The sequence below is a fragment of the Camellia sinensis genome, chromosome 14 (assembly GCF_055761805.1).
Source record: "Camellia sinensis isolate YWXY chromosome 14, ASM5576180v1, whole genome shotgun sequence".
Taxonomy (NCBI): Eukaryota; Viridiplantae; Streptophyta; class Magnoliopsida; order Ericales; family Theaceae; genus Camellia; species Camellia sinensis.
The window spans coordinates 42,293,178-42,316,454 of record NC_138974.1 but is presented as its reverse complement, the minus strand read 5'-3'; the positions used below and the strand labels follow the sequence as shown (position 1 = coordinate 42,316,454).

Here is a 23,277-nt window from a genome sequence, read left to right as displayed (position 1 = left end):
AAAATTGTATTTGTTTTGATGATAGTTGTTAGTGTAGGAATTGTTAAATTAGTTTTATATAAAATAATAAAATAAATAAAAAATATAAAAAATTAAACATTAATATTTATAAAAAAAAATTCCAGTATATAAAAAATAAAAAAAAAGTCTAATCCCCTCACTATTTTTCTAATACCATCTCCCCAACCTCCATCTCAATTCCCTCCCCAACCTCCATCTATATCGCCTCCACCATCCTAATCTCCTCCCCAATTCTACAAATAAATACAACACTAAATAACACCTTCACATCCTAATCTCTTTCCATCTACATAACTCAAAACAAACGGGCCCATAATTATTAAGGCTACGTTATATAATGTATTAAATTCACGTCAGTTTTCATCAAGAATGACTAATATAGTTTGAGAAGATAGTTTGAACTAATTTAATTTAATTTATTAAAAGATAAAATAAATTAAAAATTAATAAAATAAAATATCATATCAAATTATAATTATTTTATTTAGCTAAAAAAAACTATAAAAAAGGTCAAATATTCATTCAAAACGGAATTTTTTAGCTAAATTAAAATAATCAAAAAATGGGATTAAACAAGTTCCTTCCGAACGAAGGCTTATCGTTGCCCACTTGACTATGATGAAAAATGGGTTGGGTAGTTTGGAATCGGGTACAAATTGGTACGGTTTGGGCCTATGCGGCCACCACGGGTTTAATTTTGATAATTTAAACCGTACAATGTGTAGGGCTCATCGAATATTTCATTTCTGAAAAAAATCACATTAATTAGATATGGATAGACATTTGATTGGGACACATTTTTGTTAACAATTTATTTTTAAAATCATATTTATCATCGATAAAAATATGATTTGATCAAATGACTATTGATATCTGATCAACGCAATTTTTTGTATGAATCAAATATTTGACAAGCTCTACATATTAGGCGATTCAGATTATCAAAATTGGACTCATGGTGAGCCCACGAATCTAACAATATATTCTAATTCGATTTTAGACAGGAGACAAGTCTCATCCTTTGGAATAAGATCCTTTGCCTCATAAGAAGATAGTGAAAAGTTTGGAATGTGATCTTTAATTTTATTGGAAGTGTATTTCATGTTTATAATAATAAGATTTAATTTTTAAAACTATAAACTAATTAAATATTAAATCATATGCTTATGAGTACAACATTACTACCCATATGTTTAAGTCTACCCACATTTGAAATGAATGCTAGTTTCAAATCATTAAGATAAATATAGTGGATGGATTATACAAGTGGAAATTTTTATTTCCATTAAATTAAAAAGGATTTTCTTTTCAAAGTTTGTTTCAACTAAGCAAGTCTCTCTAGCTACTACAACACAAGGCACCAACTTTTCAAGAAATCCCATTACATTCCTTATCTCTCTCTTTCTCAAGAGGTTTTGAACTTGAACTTTGACTAAGAAACTCATTGCTGATGGATCCGGATTGGGATTCAGAATCAGGTTCAGTATCCAACGGTAGAGATGTGTTCCCACTAGAAGCATTGGCTTTTGACCTAGATGATCTTGATGAGCCGCCCACCGATTCCTTTGATTTCTTTCGATGTGATTTCTTTGGGAGGTCAGATGCATTTTGCGAAGATGAATCTGATGCAACACCTTTATCCTTGGGTTGTCGACTCGATTTAGAACTATTGGATGAATGTTTTCTCGACTGTCTTGATTTGGTAGATTCTGATGTACTGTCTACTGAAGTAAATGGCTTGGATGATTTTGGCAATTCAGGCATGTCTTGAGATGTAGATTTTTTAGATCGTAAACTTCTTCGATTTGAATCTACAAAGCATCAGACAAAAAGATTTCATAACAACTATATTATAAATATACAAATTTGTGGCATTATAGTGCCTAAATATTTTAGTGTGTTTTATGAAATCAACACTTTTCGTATGAATTTTTTTTTTATATATACATAAAAGTAAAATTGATTCGGAAAACTTATTTGATAATCTTTCTAAAAACTATATTTTGAGAAAGTTTTATAAAAACACCAAACTTTTTAAGCTATACTTTTACATGGGTTTTAAAATTTTTGAAACCTACTTTCACACACAATGAAAACAATATAAAAAAATGGGTGTTTATTGAGAGGGAGATTTGTGTTGAACAGTGGGCCGAGCTACACCAACGCAGACATGCGTTGGGTCGTGTAGGGAGAACCAGGGCGCATTGTTGGGCCGAGTCGGACCCACACGGAACGTGGCGTTGGCCTGAGCTGGACCCACACTGAATGTTGCATCGCGTCAAACCCAGTCGGGCTAGATCGAGTCGGTGGGTAGAATTGCCCTAGCACTTGGGTTTTGGGCAGCTGGACCACGTGACAACCGAGCTGTAGATGGCTCGAGCTGCGATTGTGGAGACAGAGATGGTCTATGAGATCACGGTCAGTGACCGTGGTGTCGAATGATGTGCCCACCTCCAGTCAGTTATGATGGACCGGTTAGGATTCAACTCGGCACGAAACAACCAATGCAATGTTAGTAGTTCACAAGTAACAGCTCGGTCAAGCATCCCACGTGGACTAATAAAGAGAAGAGAGAAATCCACTCCTGGTATGCGTCAATATCGTTTGGCGGTGCGACAAACACTGTTTGGAGGTTTTGGTCTCTACACGTATAAGAAATGTAGAGGGGAGTACAGCCTCCTGTCCAGTGAAGGACAGCAGAGGTAGTGCGCCCATAATTTCTAAGGCTGCATGTCCAACCTTGAAAATGAGGAGCATGCAGACATTGGAGGCAGGTAATTTCTCTCTCTCTCTCTACGGTGCTCTATCTTCTCTCTTCTCTCCTAGTGAGCTAACTTGACCGTCGGAGGGGTTTTTCGGCAAATCCACCCGCCGGGTAGCACACCTTTGTTTTATTCATAGTACGACGGAGTTCCAGCGAAGTGAAACGAGCTTGGAAGCAGAGAGGTACGGAGCGAGGCAGATATTTCTCTCCCGTACAATTGGCGTCGTCTGTGGGAAGTTCTTCGACGGACAAACCTTGTTCTACAAGTTTTTTCGACTGTTTTCCATGGCGAACATCGACGAAACACTGCTGTCCATCGTCGATGAAATCACTTCAGAGTCAATCTGGAGAAGAGATGGCCTTCACGCCATTCCGACAATGGCAGGCCTAGAGATTTCCTCTAGAGGGCTACCTAAAGACGCGCGAGACAAACATGCAAAAAGCACTGATCATTCGCAGAGTCCTGAGGAGCGTCGGTGGCGAGGAGAGTCGCATGCTCAGCACCTAAAGCACAAACTCAAAGACCAGGACGCCCTCATTCGGAAGATGGCGGCTGAGATAGAGACGTTGAAGCAACAAATCAAAGGGAAGGGTATTGCTGGAGTAAGAAATCACAGTGAACGCACCTAACCCCGTCGCTTAGGCAGCCAGTACCAATGGAAGACACCCTTCCTCTCTATCATTAGGAGCTACGATGTTGGCGATTTCGACCCACCGATGGAGAGATCGTGCATGCGCGACAGCAGCTACCGTCCTTCACGTCCCTCAACGACATCGAGATATTCTTATTCCGCTCGTTCAGAGGACCTAAGGGACGTCTTGGGGGAACGTGCATGTCGAAGAGAGGCCCGAAGAATACCGGCGCTACAGAGGCTAAGTCCCAGAATCCATTGTAGTGAGGAAGTGGCCATGCTGCTGCCTAGAGTGGTGGCTCTAGAGCCGATGGACAGAGACTTGGCAAGACTCACCACCACCCCGCTGTCTCTAGAGATTGAAAGCCATCAACCTAAGTTCACGTTATACGATGGCAAGACGGATCCGTACATGTACGTTAGTCATTACCAGCAAGTAATGGCAGGTCATCGGTGTAACAACGCCTTGATGTGTCTTATATTTCCAGCGAATTTGGGAGAATTAGGCTTGAAATAATTTGAGCGGCTTCCGGAGGGGAGTATTAAGGGGTGGTAACAGCTAGCGGAAGCCTTCGTTACCAGATTCAAAACCAATACTCGCACACCGAAGACGGTCGACCACCTCTTGGGTATTAAAATGGAGTTAGGCAGATCATTAAAGGCATACAATGCCAAGTTTTAGAAGACATATACAATGAGATCCTCGATTGCCCCCACAAACTTGGCAATTGCCTAATCCAAGCGAGGTTTACCAGTCGAACATAGGCTTTAGGACTCCCTTACGATGCACCAGCCCAAAACCATGGAGTCACTAATGTAACGAATTAACGAGCACATCTGAGTTGAGGATGATGCCGCCACCGTCACTGCAACCGCAACCGCAACCGAGAAGGCAAATCCAGTTGTGGCGGACAAACACATGGCAGGGAAGGTTCACTCGGTTGGACAGGAGGATAACCGCCACAATAACCGAGCTAGAGAACAACATCGCGGTACTGGCCGCAATGACAGAAATAAAGGCCGTGGGAATCACCAGGCTAATGCTCCACGCAACGAGGAGGAAAATGCCAAAAGAAAGTTGAAGGTACGGACTAGCATCACAACGATCTTCAAAATCCCTATTTATCATATCCTTAGCGAGATCAGAGGTGAGCCATATGTCCGATGGCCAGCAAAATTGGGGGACGCGCAAAGGGGCTTTAATTCACGATACCGCTGCACTTTCCATGAAGAAAAGGGGCACCGAATGGAGGACTGCGTGCCACTGAAATAGCACTTGGAAGAGCTGGTCATAGTGGGACATTTAGCCAGTATATTGACAGTGGCATGAGGGTCGCCCCACAGGGACAAGCCGAGCCAAATAGGCTCGCCATCTTGGATGCTGTACCCCAAGGAGTCATCAATGTTATTCACGGTATCATCAAGCCAGCGCGAGTGTACGAGCTCAGGGGGATGATCAAGAAAGCTGAGCATATGAGGAAAGTGCTCTCTATTTAGCCCACCGTGAAAAAGGAGAAGACCGAGATGAAAGACATCATGACCTTTTCAAGCAAGGACTTAGACATAATTCAAATCCCTCATAACGATGCCTTGGTTGTCACACTTCACATCAAGGACTTCAACATCAAGAGAATACTGATCGACTAGGGGAGTTTGGTCGGGATCATGTACTACGATGCATTCAAGCAGATGAAGTTGAAGGACAAGGACTTGGCCCCAGCGACATCTCCTTTGGTTGGCTTCAACTCTCAATCGGAATGGCCGATCGGGAATATCATATTGCCGGTCTAGGTCGGTCATGAAGCAAGTGGAGTTTTGGGTGCTGAAGGTCCTATCGACCTACAATCTGATTTTAGGAAGAGGTTGGTTACACACCATGCAAGCAGTGGCGTCAACCTATCACCAAGTCATGCACTTCCCTGGCCCAGCAGGGCAAATAAAAGAAGTATAGGGGGACCAAGTCATGTTGAAACAATGCGTTGTCACCTTCAATGGCACCAAGGCAGCGAAGAGATTCGTCTAGATGATAGAAGGACCAGAAGGCAAGAAAGTCTTGGAGGACGTGGAAAGAAAAGCAGAGGAGAAATCGGTAGAGGACTTGGTAAAAGTTCACGTTGACGAGAATGATCCGAACAAGTTCTTTCTCTTGGGCTCATCTTTGTCCAGCGCCGAGCGGCTGGATTATGTAAATTTTTTGGTCTCTAACTGTAACACCCGCCTCTTTGATTACCAGCTAAAGTAGAGGTTACTTTACTTATGTGCCTTTACGTGATTTATCTGCTAACTTGTATGAAAATTATGTGCCATGAAGTGTTTGATGTAAGTTTTGCATAACAGATATGGTAGTGTGAGAAAAGACCTGTCTAATTCGTTAAATTAAAGACCTGTATGAAAATTAGAAAGTTAACGATTAAATGTTGGACTAGGTGGTTAGAGCCTAATTCACATTAGCAAGACTAAGTTTGGGTTAAGCTAATTAGACTATAATGGGGAATGACTTGATTAATTGAATTGAATTGAATTTAGTTTAAGCTTAAAATTTGATTAAAAGAATATTGGGACTAGCTCATTAATTTAGTAACTCAAGTTAACAAAAGAGGAATAGAGGAGTGTAGAGAAAGAGTTGGTGTATGTTGTAGAGAGACTTGGGAGAGTTCTAGAGGAAAAGGAAGAGAAATGAAGAGAACTCTAGGGTTCAAGGAGAATAAAGGGGAATTGAACAATTTTCATCTAATTTTCAATTTAAGGTAAGAAAGTTTCCCCTATAACTCATGAATTTAAGTTGTTCTCATCATCAAAGTGTGAAGAAATGGGTGTAAGTTATTGTTATAAACTCTAAAGGTAGAACTTGTAGGAATAACTCAAAATCTTCTCATACTAGTCATCTTTCATGATCACTCACTTGTTTCATGCATGATCTTTGAAGATGGAGAATAGAACTCCATGGATTTTGAGTTGGGAAGTGAATATTTGCTTAGTTGTTGATTTTTGGCCCTAAAGGCTAGAGTTTAATTTTGTTGTATAGCAAGTGAGCTTTGTTTTGAAATCATGGTTGAGATTGAAGTTAGAACTTGGTTATTTAACTTGTTTTTGTGAGTTTTGGGTTTTAATTTGCATGAATTTGAAATTAAATGTGCAAAAATGGAACTTCAAACTTAGAGCAGATTTTCGGCCTAAGCTTCAACCCAGACCGCTCGTGCGGCCTGGTCCACCACACGAGCGGCCAACTCTGTTTTGGATAAAGTTACATTTTGAAGTTCGCCCGCTCGTGTGGCCAAGGCCATGTGCGACTGGGGCCATCACACGTGTGGCCAACAAGGCCAGCCCGACTTGCTTTTTTCTCTGTTTTCTTTGACTTCCGGGCCTTCAATTGCATGATTTTGTAACTGTTTCCATGTGCATGTGCATTGTATGAACACAAGAGGCAAGAATGAATGAGATTGGATTAAGTAATGGATCAGTAACGAATAAGTTAGTTACGAACCCAACGGAAGGACTGTATGTTAAACCATTGTGCCTTCATGTGTCTATGTAGGTCAGACGCCACATTCTAGCCACGTGCTACACGGAGCTAACTGTGGGTGACAATGTCGTAAAACTATGTTTGAGTTATACTTCTTTCTAATTATTATTGTTTTTGTTAAAGTTGTTCTACCGTGATATGATGTACTGAATGAATGAGTCCATTCTATGCAATATGCTCACATGGCCTATACCCGGGGATAACAATACCGCGGTTTTATTTATGTGGCCCTTACCCGGGGGTAATAGTACCGTGGTCCATGTTCACGTGGCCTTCGCCCAGGGATAACAATACCGTTGCTTATATTCACATGGCCCTCACCTGGGGGTGATAGTACCATGGCCAGAAATGTATGAGATATTGCGTTAGATGATTATGATTGAAGGACTGTCATATGTGCCCGTAGACCCGTGTGATTGCTATGTAATAACGAACATGCTACTACTTTGTGACTTGACTTTAATGTTTAAACGGACATTATTTCTAACCTCTTTACAATTGTTGTTCACTGGGCTTTGGCTCACAATTTATGTCTGTCATGTGTCATGTAGGTGATCAAGCACAAGAAAAGACTTGAGGACATCAACCTATCTTCTAGTTGTCAAGCCAACCATTTTGGGTCTAACTCCAAGCTTTTTGGGTGGTGATAAATTCACCCATTTTGTTAAGTGGTCACATGTCTCATATCAAAGATCTTTTGTTTGATGTATATTACGTAAGGGAATGATTCTTTAAGTATTGTATATGCTTTTGGTATTTGTATATGATAAGGTAATGGATGATTGTACAGTGATGCATATAGAGTTGGTTGTTCATTTTAGTTTCATAGCTCATTAGACGATGTCTTGTGATATTATTGGCTTCTGCCAGCCCCTTATATTATTGACTGTTAAGCAGGCCTTAGGTAATTTTGGATATTGGTCGGTCACGTTCTAATCCCGTGGGGCGAGGGTTGGGTCGTGACAGAGTGGTATCAAAGCACGAGTTCTCTCGCACTCGCGTCCAAATGAGCTATAAGATGTCCAAGAAAAGGAATTAGGACATTGTATTGCATGTGTGAGTGTGTGTGGACTTGATATTGGCATAACTAATATGATTGTGAGAACTGCCTTGCCTATGTTTATTTTTTCTTGTTTTTATATAGCCAAATGGATGCAAGAAATATAGATGATTTAGAGTCGTCTGGTGCCAGAATAGACAGACTAGAAAGGATGGTAGAAATGTTGACTGAATCTTTTAGGCAAAGAGAACAAATTCCACCTCCTCCTCCACTTCTGGTGCAATCGGAACCGATTAACAATGATGACATCATAGCCTTAACACAGAAGTTTGATAAACTGATGCCGCCAACCTTCCAAGGAGGTCTTGATTCGTTGAAAGCTTAGGTTTGGATCTTAGAAATAGAAAAGTTGTTTGAGGTTTTCCCATGTTCAGAGGTACAAAAAGTTTTGTTGGCTACCTTTACTCTTCAAGAGGAAGCATGACGATGGTGGATGCTAGTCCGAGAGGGAAACAATTATATGACGTAGGCTCAATTTAAGGAGGTGTTTTATGAAAAATATTTCCCTTAATGTGTCCGTGACCGTAAAGTATCGGAGTTTTAGCAGTTGAAGTAGGGTACCATGTCCGTGGCTGAGTATGAGGCTAAGTTCACGGAGCTTGCTCGGTATGCACCACATATGGTAGACACAGATTATAAGAAGGCTGGCAAGTTTGAAGGTGGACTAGATGTGGAAATGTTGGACAGGGTGAATGTTCTTCACCTAACAAAGTATGTAGATGTTCTTAATTTTGCTCTCATGGCCGAGGCCAATATTGCGGCACTGAAGCAAGCTAAGGCACCGGTGACTGAGTGGAAAGGAAAAAGACAAGGGTTCAATTTTAAAAAGGGACAGACTAATTTTCAGAATAAGAAGCAGAATACAAGGTCAACGATGAGTTCCAATCAAGGAAGTAATTTGGTACCGCCGTGCCCTGAATGTGGAAGAAGGCACAATGAGGTGTCTTATAAACTTTCCAGGGCTTGTTTTCGCTGTGGCAAAACAAGCCACATGGTTAAATATTTTCCTCTCTTATCCCAAGGCACAAACAAACCACTAGCTAGCTCGATAGCATCCGTCTCTGCACCAAGATCAACTTCTAAAGCTGCAATAGGAAAAGAAACATTCAGGCAAGGCCGGGATTTTGCTCTTGTGCCAGGAGACGTCCAGAACATAGAGAGTGTTGTAATAACCCCGACCCATGATTAGCACTAATTCATGCTTAAGTATGCCTAACAAGTAATTAAGAAGAAATCCTGAGTTAATTACATGTGCATTGCATTGTTTTGTGTTTATATCTGTTTAACGAAGAAAGATCTGTTCATGTTTTTATTCAGTTTGCGAATTAAAGGCCTTATTGGCCTCTGATTCAGAAATTGACTTGATTTGTGTGCTATTTGGAATTTTTAGAACATTATGGTAGGTTTAATCAAAATTTGATTTGGAACGATTAAATTAATGCCCACTTAATTAGCCTTAATTAATTATCATTAAGTCAGCCTATATAAGGTTTCTTATATGCCTTCACAATTTCTTTTCTTCATTTCAATACATTTAAGCTACACACACACAAGCGAAAACGTGGGAGAGAGAGAGAGATAGAAGAAAATTGGGATCAAAAGTTGGGATAGGGCAGAATTGTTAGGAATTTTTGGAGATTTGCAAAGAATTTGGGAATTGAAGCTTCCTCACTTGTGTAATTTAGACTCTAGGTAAGAGTTAGCTAGAATTGAAGAAAGATAAGTCATTCCATACATGTATGCATATTTATAGCATTTTGAAGTTATTTTCAAAGATTTTCCCCATGAATGTTGTAATTCTAGCATAAGTTGAAGAATTCATTACATTTCTCATCAATGGATCACATTTGATCATGTTTTAGAAGCTATGAACTCAAGTGAACACATGCATGTCTTGTTCATACCATGTTTTCACATTTCAAGTTGAATTGTTGCATGTTTGACATACTTTTGGGCCTTGATTTCATGAAATGATCTTCAAACCATGATATTTTACAAGTTCCTAGATGTTCTCCAGAATTTTGGCCCAAGAAGATGAGTTTTGGGGTGTAGAATTCAAGCTTGGAGTTGGGGAGTGCAGTCTGAAAATTCCAAATTTTGCACTTCCGCTCGAGTGTCGGATTCTATGCTTGAGTGTCAACCTTGTAATCTTGCACTTCCGCTCGAGCGACCAGAAGTCCGCTTGAGCGTGAAATGCATGCTCCCAGAAGTTCATGTGTTTTTGCAGATTGCTCGAGCGACGAAAGTCACACTCGAGCGAAGGTCTGAGTCTCACGCTCGAGCGGGGATCGAGCTTTTGTCGAGCAAAAAAATCAAGCAACCAGTACTTTTTCAAAGTTTGCAGACCGCTCGAGCGAAGGAAGTTACGCTCGAGCGAAGGAAGTTACGCTCGAGTGGACCCTCACATTTTGCATGTCCGCTCGAGCGCGGACCATGTTTTCAGCAAGTCTTGAAAAATGTTTTCAAATACATTTTAGTATCCTCATTCCATCCTAGGCATTCCTAGGCCAAGATTAAAACACTATAATAAGGATAAGGGCTAGAAGCACACTAAGGACAAATGAAATAAGTTACGTATAATCCGAGTATGTGTTTCAATGTATGTACTTGTCATGTTTTGTAGGTCACGCGTCTCAAGTTAAGTGAATTGCCTACTCTACTCATCTATTTGGAGTCACCGGTTATCTGTGAGTAATGACTTCATAAAGTTATGTTCAAGTTAAATTATTTTCTGTATATGGAATAAGATTTGCCCTAGGAATGCTATGTTTATGCACTATGAATGATTGTTCATCTCTGATATATATATATATTTATATATATGTGACATTAATGCTATGATTCAAGTGTGCTATCTATACCCGGACTGGAGGTTCCTTAATGGAACCGACACGATATCTGTACCCGGCTGGAGGTTCCTTTATGGAACTGGCAAGTTATCCGTACCCGGCCAGAGGTTCCTCTATGGAACTGACAAGTATGATCTATGATGTTCTGTATATGATCTGTTAGCGCTAATGGATGAACTATGAATGATCAAGCATGATTCTTGAATTATATATATATGCATTGAATGAGATCACGAATATGAATCTGTTCTATACATGGACTTAATTACAGGATATCATTCATTTAACATTTTACTCTGTTATTATTCGCTGGGCTCCCGCTCACTATTTATTTTATATATGTAGGTAATCAGGCATGTGACTAGGCTCATAGTTGAGGACCTGACGACTCAGTTTTTGGTCAGCCAGCCTTTGTGCCTCCCAAGGAGGTTCCTGGTCAAGTAGTGTTTAGAGGCTATTTTTTTTTTTTTTTTTTTTTTTTTTTGTGTTTGTGGATGTATAAGACTTAATTTCTTTCGACTTACAAAAAGGTTTTCTGTTGTATGTACATGAAGTGGCATATAAATATTGTATTTTAGTTTTAAGATTTAAAATTATCTGTCCCATGTACATTTTCACAACTCAATGGACAATGTATATTTTTTATATATTTGCTTTCGCAGCCCCTAACTATATGTTATCCTGTTAAGAGGCGTTTGGTAATCCAAGGATCACTGGCCGGCTACGACGCTAAACCTATAGGGGTAGGTTTAGGTCGTGACAACAGTAGTGTCAGGTATACTCCCTATCTGTGCCCAGAATGCTTAACCGACTCATGATTTGGAGCTTGCCGCAGTTATGTTTGCATTGAAAATTTGGCGTCATTACCTATACAGGGCAACATGTGAAGTGTATACGGATCACAAGAGTCTTAAGTACTTTTTCACCCAAAAAGAGTTAAATATGAGACAACGACGATGGCTGGAATTAATTAAAGATTATGATTTACAAATCTTGTACCACCCGGGAAAAGTGAATACTGTTGCAGATGCCCTCAGCCGGAAAGCAATTGGAAACTTAGCTTGTTTACTCACCAGACAAAGAGAATTGCTCCAAGAATTAGAAAGACTTGAAGTTAAAATTGTTTTACAAGAACAAGGCAGGACTTTAGTTGCTATTATTGCGCAACCGGTACTCATTGAAGAGATTACGGAAAGACAACAACAAGATGAATTCCTAAAGAAAGTGGTTGATGAAAAAGAATCTAAACTGAGACCGGGTTTTATTTTTGAAAGTGGGGTATTGAAATTTCAAGGGAGGTTGTGTGTACCCAATGATGTTGACTTGAAGAGGCGAATTATGCAAGAAGCCCGCCGTTCAAAATTTTCTGTTCATCTGGGGAATACGAAAATGTATCAAGACTTGAAGCTCAATTTTTGGTGGCCGGGAATGAAGAAGGACATTGCCGCATTTGTGTCAAAGTGTTTACAATGCCAACAAGTCAAAGCCGAGCATTAACGACCCGCGAGACTGCTCTTGCCACTTCCAACACTGAAGTGGAAATGAGAGCACATCACTATGGACTTTATCGTTGGACTACCTCGTTCTACTAGAGGTATGGACTCAATTTGGGTTATTGTTGACCGTTTAACCAAATCTGTTCATTTCTTACCTGTGAAGACATTTTATAATACGGATAAACTAGTTACAATCTATATTAATGAAATTGTAAGATTGCACGGAGTTCCTGTGTCTGTTGTTTCTTATAGGGATCCGAAATTTACTTCAAGATTTTGGCAAAGCTTGCAAAAGGCACTAGGAACTGAATTGCGATTGAGCAGTGGATATCATCCACAGACTGATGGGCAATCTGAAAGGATAATACAAACGTTGGAGGATATGTTACGTATGTGTGTGCTAGACTTCCAAGGAAATTGGGAGACTCTTTTGCCCCTAGCTGAATTTGCTTATAACAACAGTTTTCACTTAAACATTGATATGGCACCTTATGAGGCTTTATATGGCAGAAATTGTCAGTCACTGAAGGTTTAGCTTCCTTGATGCGTATTGCGGCTATCACCAAATAGCCATGTACGAATCAGATCGAGAGATTACATCCTTCACCACACCGAGAGCACTGTACTGCTATAAAGTCATGCCCTTTGGCCTTAAGAACGTCGGGGTAACATTTCAAAGGGTGGTGACAAAAATGTTTGCTCCTTTACTTGGCCACACCATGGAAGCCTACATCGACGATATGGTAGTCAAAAGTAAGGGAGAATCTCAGCATCTCGGCAACCTAACTAATATGTTCACCATTCTCAAGCACCACAAGTTGCGGTTGAATGCTTCCGAGTGTGCTTTCAGAGTGGAACTGGAAAGTTTTTGGGTTTCTTGGTTACAAACCGGGGTATAAAGTTGACCCTTCATAAATCAAGGCAATTTAAGAGCTGGGGCGACCAAATTCTACAAAGGACGTGCAACATCTTGCCAGGATGGCAGTCGTGTTGAACAAATTTATCAACCAGTTATCAGATCGTTGCAGGCCCTTTTTCAAAACTTTGAAAGCCAAGTTTTTCTGGGATGCAGAATGCGATCGCGCTTTGGTGAAACTAAAGGCATATCTCTCTTCCGCTCCAATCCTGGTCACTCCACAACAAGGCGAAGAGCTCTATCTAGACTTGGCCATTTCTTAACACGCGGTGAGCGCGGTACTCATCCGAGCTGAAGGGATTCAGCACCTTCCTATTTTCTATGTCAACAAGACATTGCTCCCAGCTGAATCAAGATATATGCCGCTTAAAAAATTGGCTCTAGCCCTCATGATGGTCTCTAGAAAGTTGGCGCACTATTTTCACACCCATACAATAGTAATGTTAACCGAATTTCTACTCAAGGTGCTCTTTGAGAAGGCGAATTTTACAAGTAGAATTTTGAAGTGGGCGGTAGAGCTGAGGCAGTACGACATTAGGTTCCAGCCGTGGACAGCTATCAAAGCACAAGCCTTGGTCGATTTTGTCTCGAAAGTTACACCCGGCACCCACCCCGTCTGTCCAATAGACCTAGCGCACGACACCGAGCAAAAGGAAATGGTTAGTACGGATTTTGCACGACCCATAATGTTGACGCTGCCATAGGGAGATAAGGTGCTAGCAATAGCTGAGGAAGACAATTCTGAACGGGCAGAGTGAAAACCAGCTGACTTACCAACTGACAAGACGAGTGCGTATGCAGGAAAGTTGCGCACGGAGTCGACCGATGCCTTGGACTTGCAAAAATCCCAAAATCCCTCCAATTACTGGAAGTTGTTTATCAGGGAGATATAGAAACTCTTTGTCAACGGGGCCTCGAATAGACACGGTGCTGGGCTAGGAGTTATATTAACCTCGCCAGACAGACTAACCATTGAACATGCCATCACGTTGGGATTCCTAGCATCCAACAATGAGGCAAAGTATGAAGCCCTCCTAGTCGGTCTGAAAAGTGCTCTACGGATGGAGGCCACCAAGCTCATAGTGTTCAGTGACTCCAAACTCGTCATTAACCAAGTCTCTGGTGAGTATGAGGCTAAGGATAAAAGGATGGCCAAGTATCAAGCGATGGTGTGCGCCGAAATCAAAAAGTTTACAGCAATAAGAATGGAACAAATTGGCCGCGAAAAAAATAGTAAAGTATACGAACTAGCCAGCTTGGTGTCCATGCAAAACACCTTCTCCAATCCTTTGATGATCGAGTTCTTGCCCCGACCTAGCATCGAGGAGCCAGAGGTGTCCGAGGTACTTACAGTAACTTGGGGCCATCTTGGATGGATCTAATCATCACATTTCTCAAAGATCGAATCCTGTCCACCGAGAAGAAAGAAGCCAACAAGATCAGGGTTAAGTCAGAGTCGTTTTGGCTCTCTCCATCTGGCGCCTTGTACAAAAAGTCCTTTACTGGGCCGACTTGAAATGCGTCCATCCCAGTGAGGTTGAAGCTTTTTTTTTTGAGATTCATAAAGGCATGTGTGGTAGCCACATTGGGGGTGGATCATTGGCATACCAAGCAATTTTTTAAGGATAGTTGGAAGCCAATGATCCACCCCCAATGTGTAAAAGCCGAGCCGTTGGCTACCATCAAGGAAAATATGTAAAGAAGTTCATCTGGCAGAATGTCATTACTCTATTTGGCATCCCAAAGGCCCTCATCTCAGATAACGGCACGCAATTTGATAGGAAACTCTCGTGGATTTTGCGAAGAGTTGAAGATCAAATTTTATAATTCTACACCGGCCTACCCTAAATCAAATGGTCAAGTTGAAGCTTTAAACAAGACTATCTTGAACAAACTAAAGAAACGGCTGGAGAAAGCCAAAGGAAGGTAAGCTGAGGAACTTCCCAACGTGCTCTGGACATATCGAACTACCCCAAGATGTTCAACCGGGGAAACTCCATTCGCTTTGGCTTATGGCATAAAAGCAGTCATACCCTTGGAGATCGGTATGCCAACCATCCGATCAGAAAACTTTGAGCCCGACTTGAACAGTAAAGCTATTGCCTTAGAGTTGAAGCTGGCTGAGGAAAGAAGAGAAAAGGCGTTAATTCATATTTCGGCCTATCAGCAAGAGCTCTCTAAGAAATACAACAAGACCGTGCATCCACGTCTGTTCAAAGTTGGGGACTGTGTCTTGAGGAAAGTGATGGGCAACACACTGATCCCTGGTGAGGGTAAGTTGGGTGCAAATTGGGAAGGGCCGTACAAGATAATTGGCCTGGCAGGCAAAAGGGCATACAATTTAGAGGACTTGGACGGCAAAGCTATCTCAAGACCCTGGAATGCAGCCAACCTCAAGCTGTTTTACTTTTGAAATGTAATTTTTTTTTCCTTATTCACACTTTTCCTTTTACTGTTGCATGTAATGTTTAATTAGTTATGAAAAGAAGTCTTATGTACCCCTTTTTTTTGAAGCATGGCTTGAGGTGTCCTGCCATCTAGAAAGTTGTTTAAATCAATACCCAGCTTAGGGCTTACAACCAAGCTGATTTTGCTCAATCCTGAGCTGATTTTTCCCACTGTGCTAACAGTTGGTGTTATCCCCAATTATTCTGAGCTGACTTTGCTCATCCTTCCCGGGCTGGTTTAGCTCACTGTAAGGGAAATGGGTGTTGTCCCCAATTTTGTCCATGCAACCGAGCTAACTTTACTTGTAACACCGAGCTGATTTCGCTTATCTTCCCGAGCTGAGTTTGCTCACCTAGGAGTGAGATGGTGTTTTGCCCAACTCATGACTTGAAACCGAGATGACTTTGCTCGTTTCCCGAGCTGATTTTGCTCATGCGACTGTAAGTTGGTGTTTTAAGCCACTTAATTTGCAAAAACGAGTTGATCTTGCCCTCTCAGCGGATCTACTTTTTGGTCCCAAACCGAGCTACTTTTTGTTTAGTACATTGCACGCATTTGAAAGCTAACCGAGCGAAAATTAGCTCGAGTGTCAAAGTGCATGACACGTTAACACACTGCAAGCAAATGTCATCTTGGCCATATGCAGACTCGACACGATACATTTAAGCCGATTAGATTTATCTCAGCAACAAAATAATGAGCAGTTTTATCTCTGACATAGCAGTAAAACAGAGGAAGACAAATGTAAAAGACGAGCGAAAACTTGGTAATTTTCATTCATAAAGTAATTCGATTACAAGAGTGGGGTCCATAGCCTGGTACAATGAGCAAACAAAAAAAAAGGGAGAGGAAAACACAAATGAGTAGATCCAAGCCAAGTTCTAATCTATGTTCACCGTATCTTCTTGGTTGGCTACCTCCTCTTCAATGGCATTCTGCATGGCCTCAGCTTCGGAATCTAAGACCGGACAGCGTTTAGCTCACCCTGGTTACTGCTCTGTGACGCCTCTTCAGAAATGGTCAGTAGGGCAGCTTCATTCGTTACCTATTGAGCTGGCTTCTCTACTGCGCCAGCTGCTTGAGCCGCTTCGATTAGCTTTCTTTGCACGGCGACAGCGTACGCATGCATGTATGAAGGAATAAAGGAAGACAGAGGGTTATTAAAGATATCAGACTCTGACGTCTAGCCAAGTTTTTCTATGGCAACCTTCCAGCCGTACTAAAAGAAGATGTCCATGGGTCCCTCCACCTGCCGCTCAGACACTTTTTCTCCTTCGGCATAGCTACGGTCTTCCACATCATTGACCTGCCTCTTCAACTCGGTCTTATGAGTAGCGCGAAACTTGCGTAGCTCGGCCAGTTATCGTTTTTTTTTGGCTTGCACAGCCTTTTCCTTCTCTTCCTCAGCCTTCGAAAGCTTCTCGGCCAGTAGCTCCCGCTTGGCTAGGACCATCTCATGAGAGGCCTTCAATTTCTTCAGTTCGAAAGTTTTGGCCTTGTTATCGGTTATAGCCTCCCGCAAAATTTGCCGCATAGAGACCATGCATTCGTGGGCCAGATAATTTTTTTGTGTGGTCTGGGAAAGGAAATAGTTAATGCAATTAAATCGAGGAATAACTTGGCGACAGAAAAGCCCAGCTTCGCAGGAATAACTTACCAGCACAATCCACTTTGTAGCCGACCTAAGTACCTTTAGGTCGGACAGCTCCTCGTGCTTCTTCATGTCGGCCGGAAGAAGCAAGCCCTTGGTCATCTGGAAACTGAGTGAATAGTCCTTATCACCATAGATTGAATCAAACATGGTCACCACTCGACCCTTGTACGTCAGCTCGGGCGACCAGACTGGGGGGGCAGTGGATTAGGTGGATCGCTCGGCCAATGTTCGTTCAATTTGTTCCCCTTGATCGCCCGGAGGAAGCTCGGTGAAGTCTTCGTCTATCAGCCTCTGCTCGGTCGAAGCCTATCTTGGTCTCTTTTTCGACCGGCCAGCAACTTGTTCACTGGCGAGAGCCAGCACCAGGCCAGATTCATGTGCGGTTGGCTGGGATGTCTGCCCTCCAGATGTTTTGGCCAGATGCAAATCACTCAGCTCACTCATGATCATGGACTTTATGGCTTGAATTTTGGCCATTTCTTGTTCAGTTGTCAGAGGTACAAGTCTGATCGACGGAAGACTTGGATCCTGCTCTAAGGAAGGGGCACGTAGAAAATCGGTGACCTTGCTTTTGCACGGTGCAGTGTGCCGATAGCTCGGTTCGTAGCCAAGCAGTTTTTGGGGTTCTCGCTCCTCATTCGGATGCCGCAAAGCAACTCGAATGGCCTCTTGGTTGGCTCGGGAATAATCCTCTGCCAAGGTTGTGTCATCTACACAAAATTCAAGTGTTAGATCGGTAGAAAAATCGAATACAGAAATTCAAACCATGCTAGACTGCTCACCAGCGCTCCCAAATTTTTTGCGTATGTATTAGCCCGATACGGGTGCCTCGGTGTCTTCATAATTTCCAGACACCCACAAAAAGTCATCATCATTCAACTCTTTGTCCGGGTTGCCTTCTATGAGTTTTGCTCGGCCCTTTCTAACCTTCAGGTACCAACAAAAGCCCCCCTTATTTTTGCTAAGTGTGAACTAGTGGAATATCTCGGCGAGGCCGAGGTTTAAACCGAGAATGCGGTTCAGCGTGGCCATGCCATTTACTACCTTGTACGTGTTGTTGGAAACCTGGGTTGGGCACAACCTAGTCTGCCTCAAAAACTCGTAGACTAGGGGCTGGACTGGGAAGCGAAGGCCACCTTCGACTATAGATACCATGGTGAAGGGGCAGGCATCTAGTTTACCCCAAGGAGTGTCTCCCTTTTTGGCCAACTCTAAGTAGACGTCGTCTGGAATGTTGAATTCCTTTCGGAACTCAGCCATGGCGCCTGGAGAACTAACCATAAATTGGTACTTCCCCATTTATCCCGATTTTATTTTGTATGATAAATAGCTCGGTCAAAATTGAATGGCTCTGGTGATTATTTGCTCGGTCTTTGAGCCTCACAGACTGTGATGTTGATATGTGCCTGATCGGTCTTAGTTCATTCTGCATTACTAAAAATAAGTGCAAGTGTTAGCACGGCGTCAAGTGCGCGACTCTCAAAACACGCCTAGCTCGGCAAAAAGTTCTGTTACGCTCTAGTCCTAACTTGGTCCTCGTTTTAGCTCGGTGGTGGAGCCTAAGATGTTAGGCCAGTTTTGGGCCCTCATCCTAATCCCTTGACCCTTATCTCGGCTAGATGTTCTTACAGGTTTCTAGTGCGGTCACAGTCACTTAGAAGGACCACAAACCAGTTTTAGCCCGGCTCAATTCTATTTTTGGATCTAAAATTAGGATTTAGCTCGGCTTTGCCCAGAATTTATGCTATACCCGAAACTAAGACTACATACTGAAATTAAGGAAAATGAGGGACAAGGAATCCCCATTGTGTTTGGGTTTCAATTTCGCCTAATTTCTATGAACACTCGATGGTTTTACCCCAAGGGAAGGGTATTGGCAGAATACCAACAACCCTAGAAGAGAAGAACACGAAGAACAACAATGAAAAAGAGATAACAATGAGAAGAACTTACAGATCAGGATGCCAAAGCGAAACCCAATCAATCTCGACCTCTCTTATGATGTCTGTATTGAAACGAGAGTGATGACAGCGACGACGATGACAGCGGCACAAGAGCTGAAGGGTTTAGGGTTTTATGCAGAGGAGATAAACAGTAATGAAGAGGGGGGCTGACCTTTCATGTATATATGAGTGAGTGATGGTGAAAGGGCGCCAACTATTTGAATTTCTCAAATAGTGGGACAGCCGTAGGGTTGCACGAAACTAATCAAGGAAGGCCACATGGCATCGAAGTGATGGGTTGTCAGTACAACCGATTGATTGATGATAAGACAACCGGCACAAGTCTCGATGACTGACCAAAACGGATAGCTTGGTCAGTAATGGTAATCCCAATCATGCTCAACTCGGATGGGATTAAGGGGCAATTGAGAGGGAGATTTGTGTCGAACAGTGGGCCGAGCTACACCAGTGCGAACGTGCATTGGGCCGTGTAGGGAAAACCTAGGGCACATTGTTGGGCCGAACTGGACTCGCACTGAATGTTGCATCGCGCCAAACCCAGCCGAGCTAGATTGAGTTGGTGGGCAAAACTACCCCAACACTTGGGTTCTGGGCAGTTGAACCACGTGACGACTGAGCTATATATAGCTCGGGCTGCGATTGTGGAGACAGAGATGGTCCATGAGATTGTGGTCAGTGACCGAGGTGCCGAATGATGTGCCCACCTCCAATCGGTTATGATGGACCGGTTAGGATCCAGCTTGGCACGAAACAACCAACGTAGTGTTAGTAGTGCACAAGTAACAGCTCGGTTAAGCATCCCATGTGGACCAATAAAGAGAAGAGAGAAACCCACTCCTGGTATGCGTCAATACCGTTTGGCAGTGCGACAAAAATTGTTTGGAGGTTTTGGTCTCTACACATATAAGAAATGTAGAGGGGAGCACAACTGTCTCTCCAGAGAAGAACAACAAAGGTAGTGCGCCCACAATCTCTGAGGCTGCATGGCCAGCCTTGAAAAAGAGGAGCATGCAGACGTTGGAGGCAGGCAATTTCAAAATCTCTCTCTCTATAGTGCTCTATCTTCTCTCTTCTCTCCCAGTGAGCTAACTTGACCGTCGGAGGGGTTTTCCAGCAAACCCACCCGCCGGGTAGCACACCTGTGTTTTGTTCACAGTTCGACGGAGTTCCAATAGAGTGAGACGAGCTTGGAAGCAAGGAGGTATAGAGTGAGGCAGATATCTCTTCCATACATTTACGAACTTATTTATTATTATTATTTTTGTTTTTAAAAACATGAGAAATCAGAACTGCAAATGAATATATATATATATATATATATATATTGAAATACCATGAAACCGATCAATGAAGAAACAAACCTTCAGAAACCCATTTGATTTCTTGATTCATCAGTGGTTCCCCGTTGGCACTCAATGGTGCTGATTGAAATCCTTGGGGGGATTTGAACTCCCTCATCTGTAAGAGATTAGAATGTGAGAACCAAACTATTTTACATATAGATCAAGAAAAATATTAGAAATTTTAAAAGTTTTATTAAAATTTTTACCAAATGTCTCACATGGGTGTAAGATTCACACCATTTAGTAGAAATTTTGATGGAACTTTTGAAATCTCTAGCATTACTCTAACTCAATCAATATCAAAGCAACTATTTATTAACCATTTTTAACACTCCTTTGTTTTAACGAAAAGTGTCTTCTGTTAACTACTTCATTTTTTTATTTTTATGTCTGGTCATCCTTAAAACAAATTTGTAATTGGAGAATAATCAAGAATCATATATATACATGTATATATATATATATATATTCACATAACTAGTCTTTTGTTAATCAATGTGTATGATCAAGATTAGGATATCCAAGAGACTCGAAAACCCCAGTAAGCAACCCAAATCGGTCTCTACGAATTTGATTGGTTCGGTTCTATTAATTGCATAGGTGGTTGTTTCTCGGGTTAGTCTTAGTTCTAATGGATGATCGGTTCAACTTTGGATAAAAAAAACTCAAATACACAAGATTGGTCGGTTCTGAGTAAAGAATTAATCCAAAATAAACCGACCCATATCCAATACCCAGAATCAAGATCATTGTTGGAAACAAAATAAATAAAGGAAAGAGGAGAATTACCCAGCTTGGTGAATCTACAGATGGTCCATCCCATCCTATGTGAGCCACATGCTTTACATCTGTTGGATAACCAATCGTCATTTCTTGTTCTTTGTTCTCATCTGCAAGATAATCATATGGCAATTCCCTTAGCATTAATCAATTAAGAGCTAGCTTCAACACCATGCACTCAAGATGCATTGTAACTACTAACTACCAAAAGATTTCCATTCAAAGCATCAACAAGAATGATGGTGTTAGAACTTTAAGTTTTCTCTTTGTAATCTTTAAAAGATGACTTTGTGGACAAGCAATATCATACCTAACTTTGGGAAATAAATTTGTTGGAAATTTATTTATTTTGTACATTAGAGGCCGTAGCTATTTTATGTGCCTAAATTTGAATCCTTGATCTCCTAACGCGGTGCAAATGTTCTAGCCTAGTCTAAATTGGTTCAAGAAAATTTAATCATGAAAAATCAACATATATATATACATACATATTTTTCCATTTATCTTGTCTCTTGTTTTTTTATTTGAATATACCAAGAAAATCTGCAAGTTCAATGGGAGAGAGAATTACAAACCAAATTTTTGAGAAATGTATCTTAAGCCTTTCAAAAGGCCCTTCATCTTGGTGCCCATGATTGATCAATATATTAATCCTCTTTGCTTTAAAAATTTATCCTTAGTAGCCTTTGAAACTTAGCCCATTATTTGACCTTCAGATCTGAAACAAAGAAACCAACATCAAAATTAGCCACAAACACAATCTGATTTACAAAACATGAAATAAATAAATAAATAAAACAACCTTTAAAAGAGAAAACTCAATGCAACACCATGGATTCAGTAGGCCATCCATGCATGCAATGTCAAGGTTTTTTTGTTTTATACAATTTTGCCCCGGAGCAACCAAATGAGTTTCTCTTTGGATCTGAAGGTGAAAAGAAAAGAAAAAAAAAAAGAAAAAAAAAAAGAAAAGAAAAAAAAAACAAAGAGAAATGGAAAAAATATTGATATAGAAGATAGTTTAACTATTAGTAAGTTTGACTAATATTCTATTGTGAAGATGTTAATGGTGAGAGAGAACAAAGAAGTGAGAATGATAATATTCGTTGATTTTTTTTTATGGCAATGCATGGTTTGTTGTAAACTAACTAACTAATTATACCTGTCAATGAAAAACTAGACGCTCATCGAAATTTGAGGAGATGAGAACAAAATTAATAGATATTTATACAAAGATTTGCTAATAATAGTATGGTTTTAACGAGTCTTTTCTTTATTTTTATTTTTCCATGAGAAAGGAATGTTTACTAGGAAAGCGATGATGTGCCACGTGGCACAATATAGTAAGCCCGGCTAAGCCCATGGAACATGGGGCACACAATACAATATACATATATATCAATAATTCAACAATATAGTACATGCTACAAAAAAAAATAATAATAATAATAATCTTGATCATACATATCAGACAATGAGATCTTAGTAATGTTAAGGATAGTGAATTCAAACTAAAAAAAAGGCTAAAAAAAAGTATATTGTTCAAATTTATTTACAGTGTAAGTTTCATCGTACAAGTATTATATTTAGACCATACATTATTTTTTTTGAACTTAATTCTTGATCCTAACATTATTGATGGAGCCAACTCTAAAAAGACTGCTCCATTCATGTTGTTCCAATTATAATTTATATGATAAATTATGTAGTCGATTTTGTATTTGTAGTATTATTGTATATATCTATATAAGGACATTGAAACTTAGCCATGAGTGGGAACATAACAAGCCTCAAGCATCATTTTCGTTTGATGTAATTTATTAAAAT

At 40.9% G+C, this 23,277-nt stretch overlaps 1 protein-coding gene across 1 annotated transcript; it reads right to left on the bottom strand.

The window, feature by feature from the left end:
- Window positions 1–1,229: 1,229 nt before the first annotated feature.
- On the bottom strand, window positions 1,230–22,377 carry LOC114319431 (uncharacterized). The gene is made up of 5 exons (XM_028266443.2): window positions 22,253–22,377; window positions 22,026–22,168; window positions 21,460–21,560; window positions 20,689–20,785; window positions 1,230–1,832 (listed from the first exon to the last, which is right to left on the bottom strand). Exons 2-5 carry the CDS (start codon window positions 22,081–22,083, stop codon window positions 1,390–1,392), a joined length of 699 nt encoding a protein of 232 aa, XP_028122244.2. The 5' UTR covers window positions 22,084–22,168; window positions 22,253–22,377; the 3' UTR covers window positions 1,230–1,389.
- Between the last annotated feature and the right edge of the window lie 900 nt (window positions 22,378–23,277).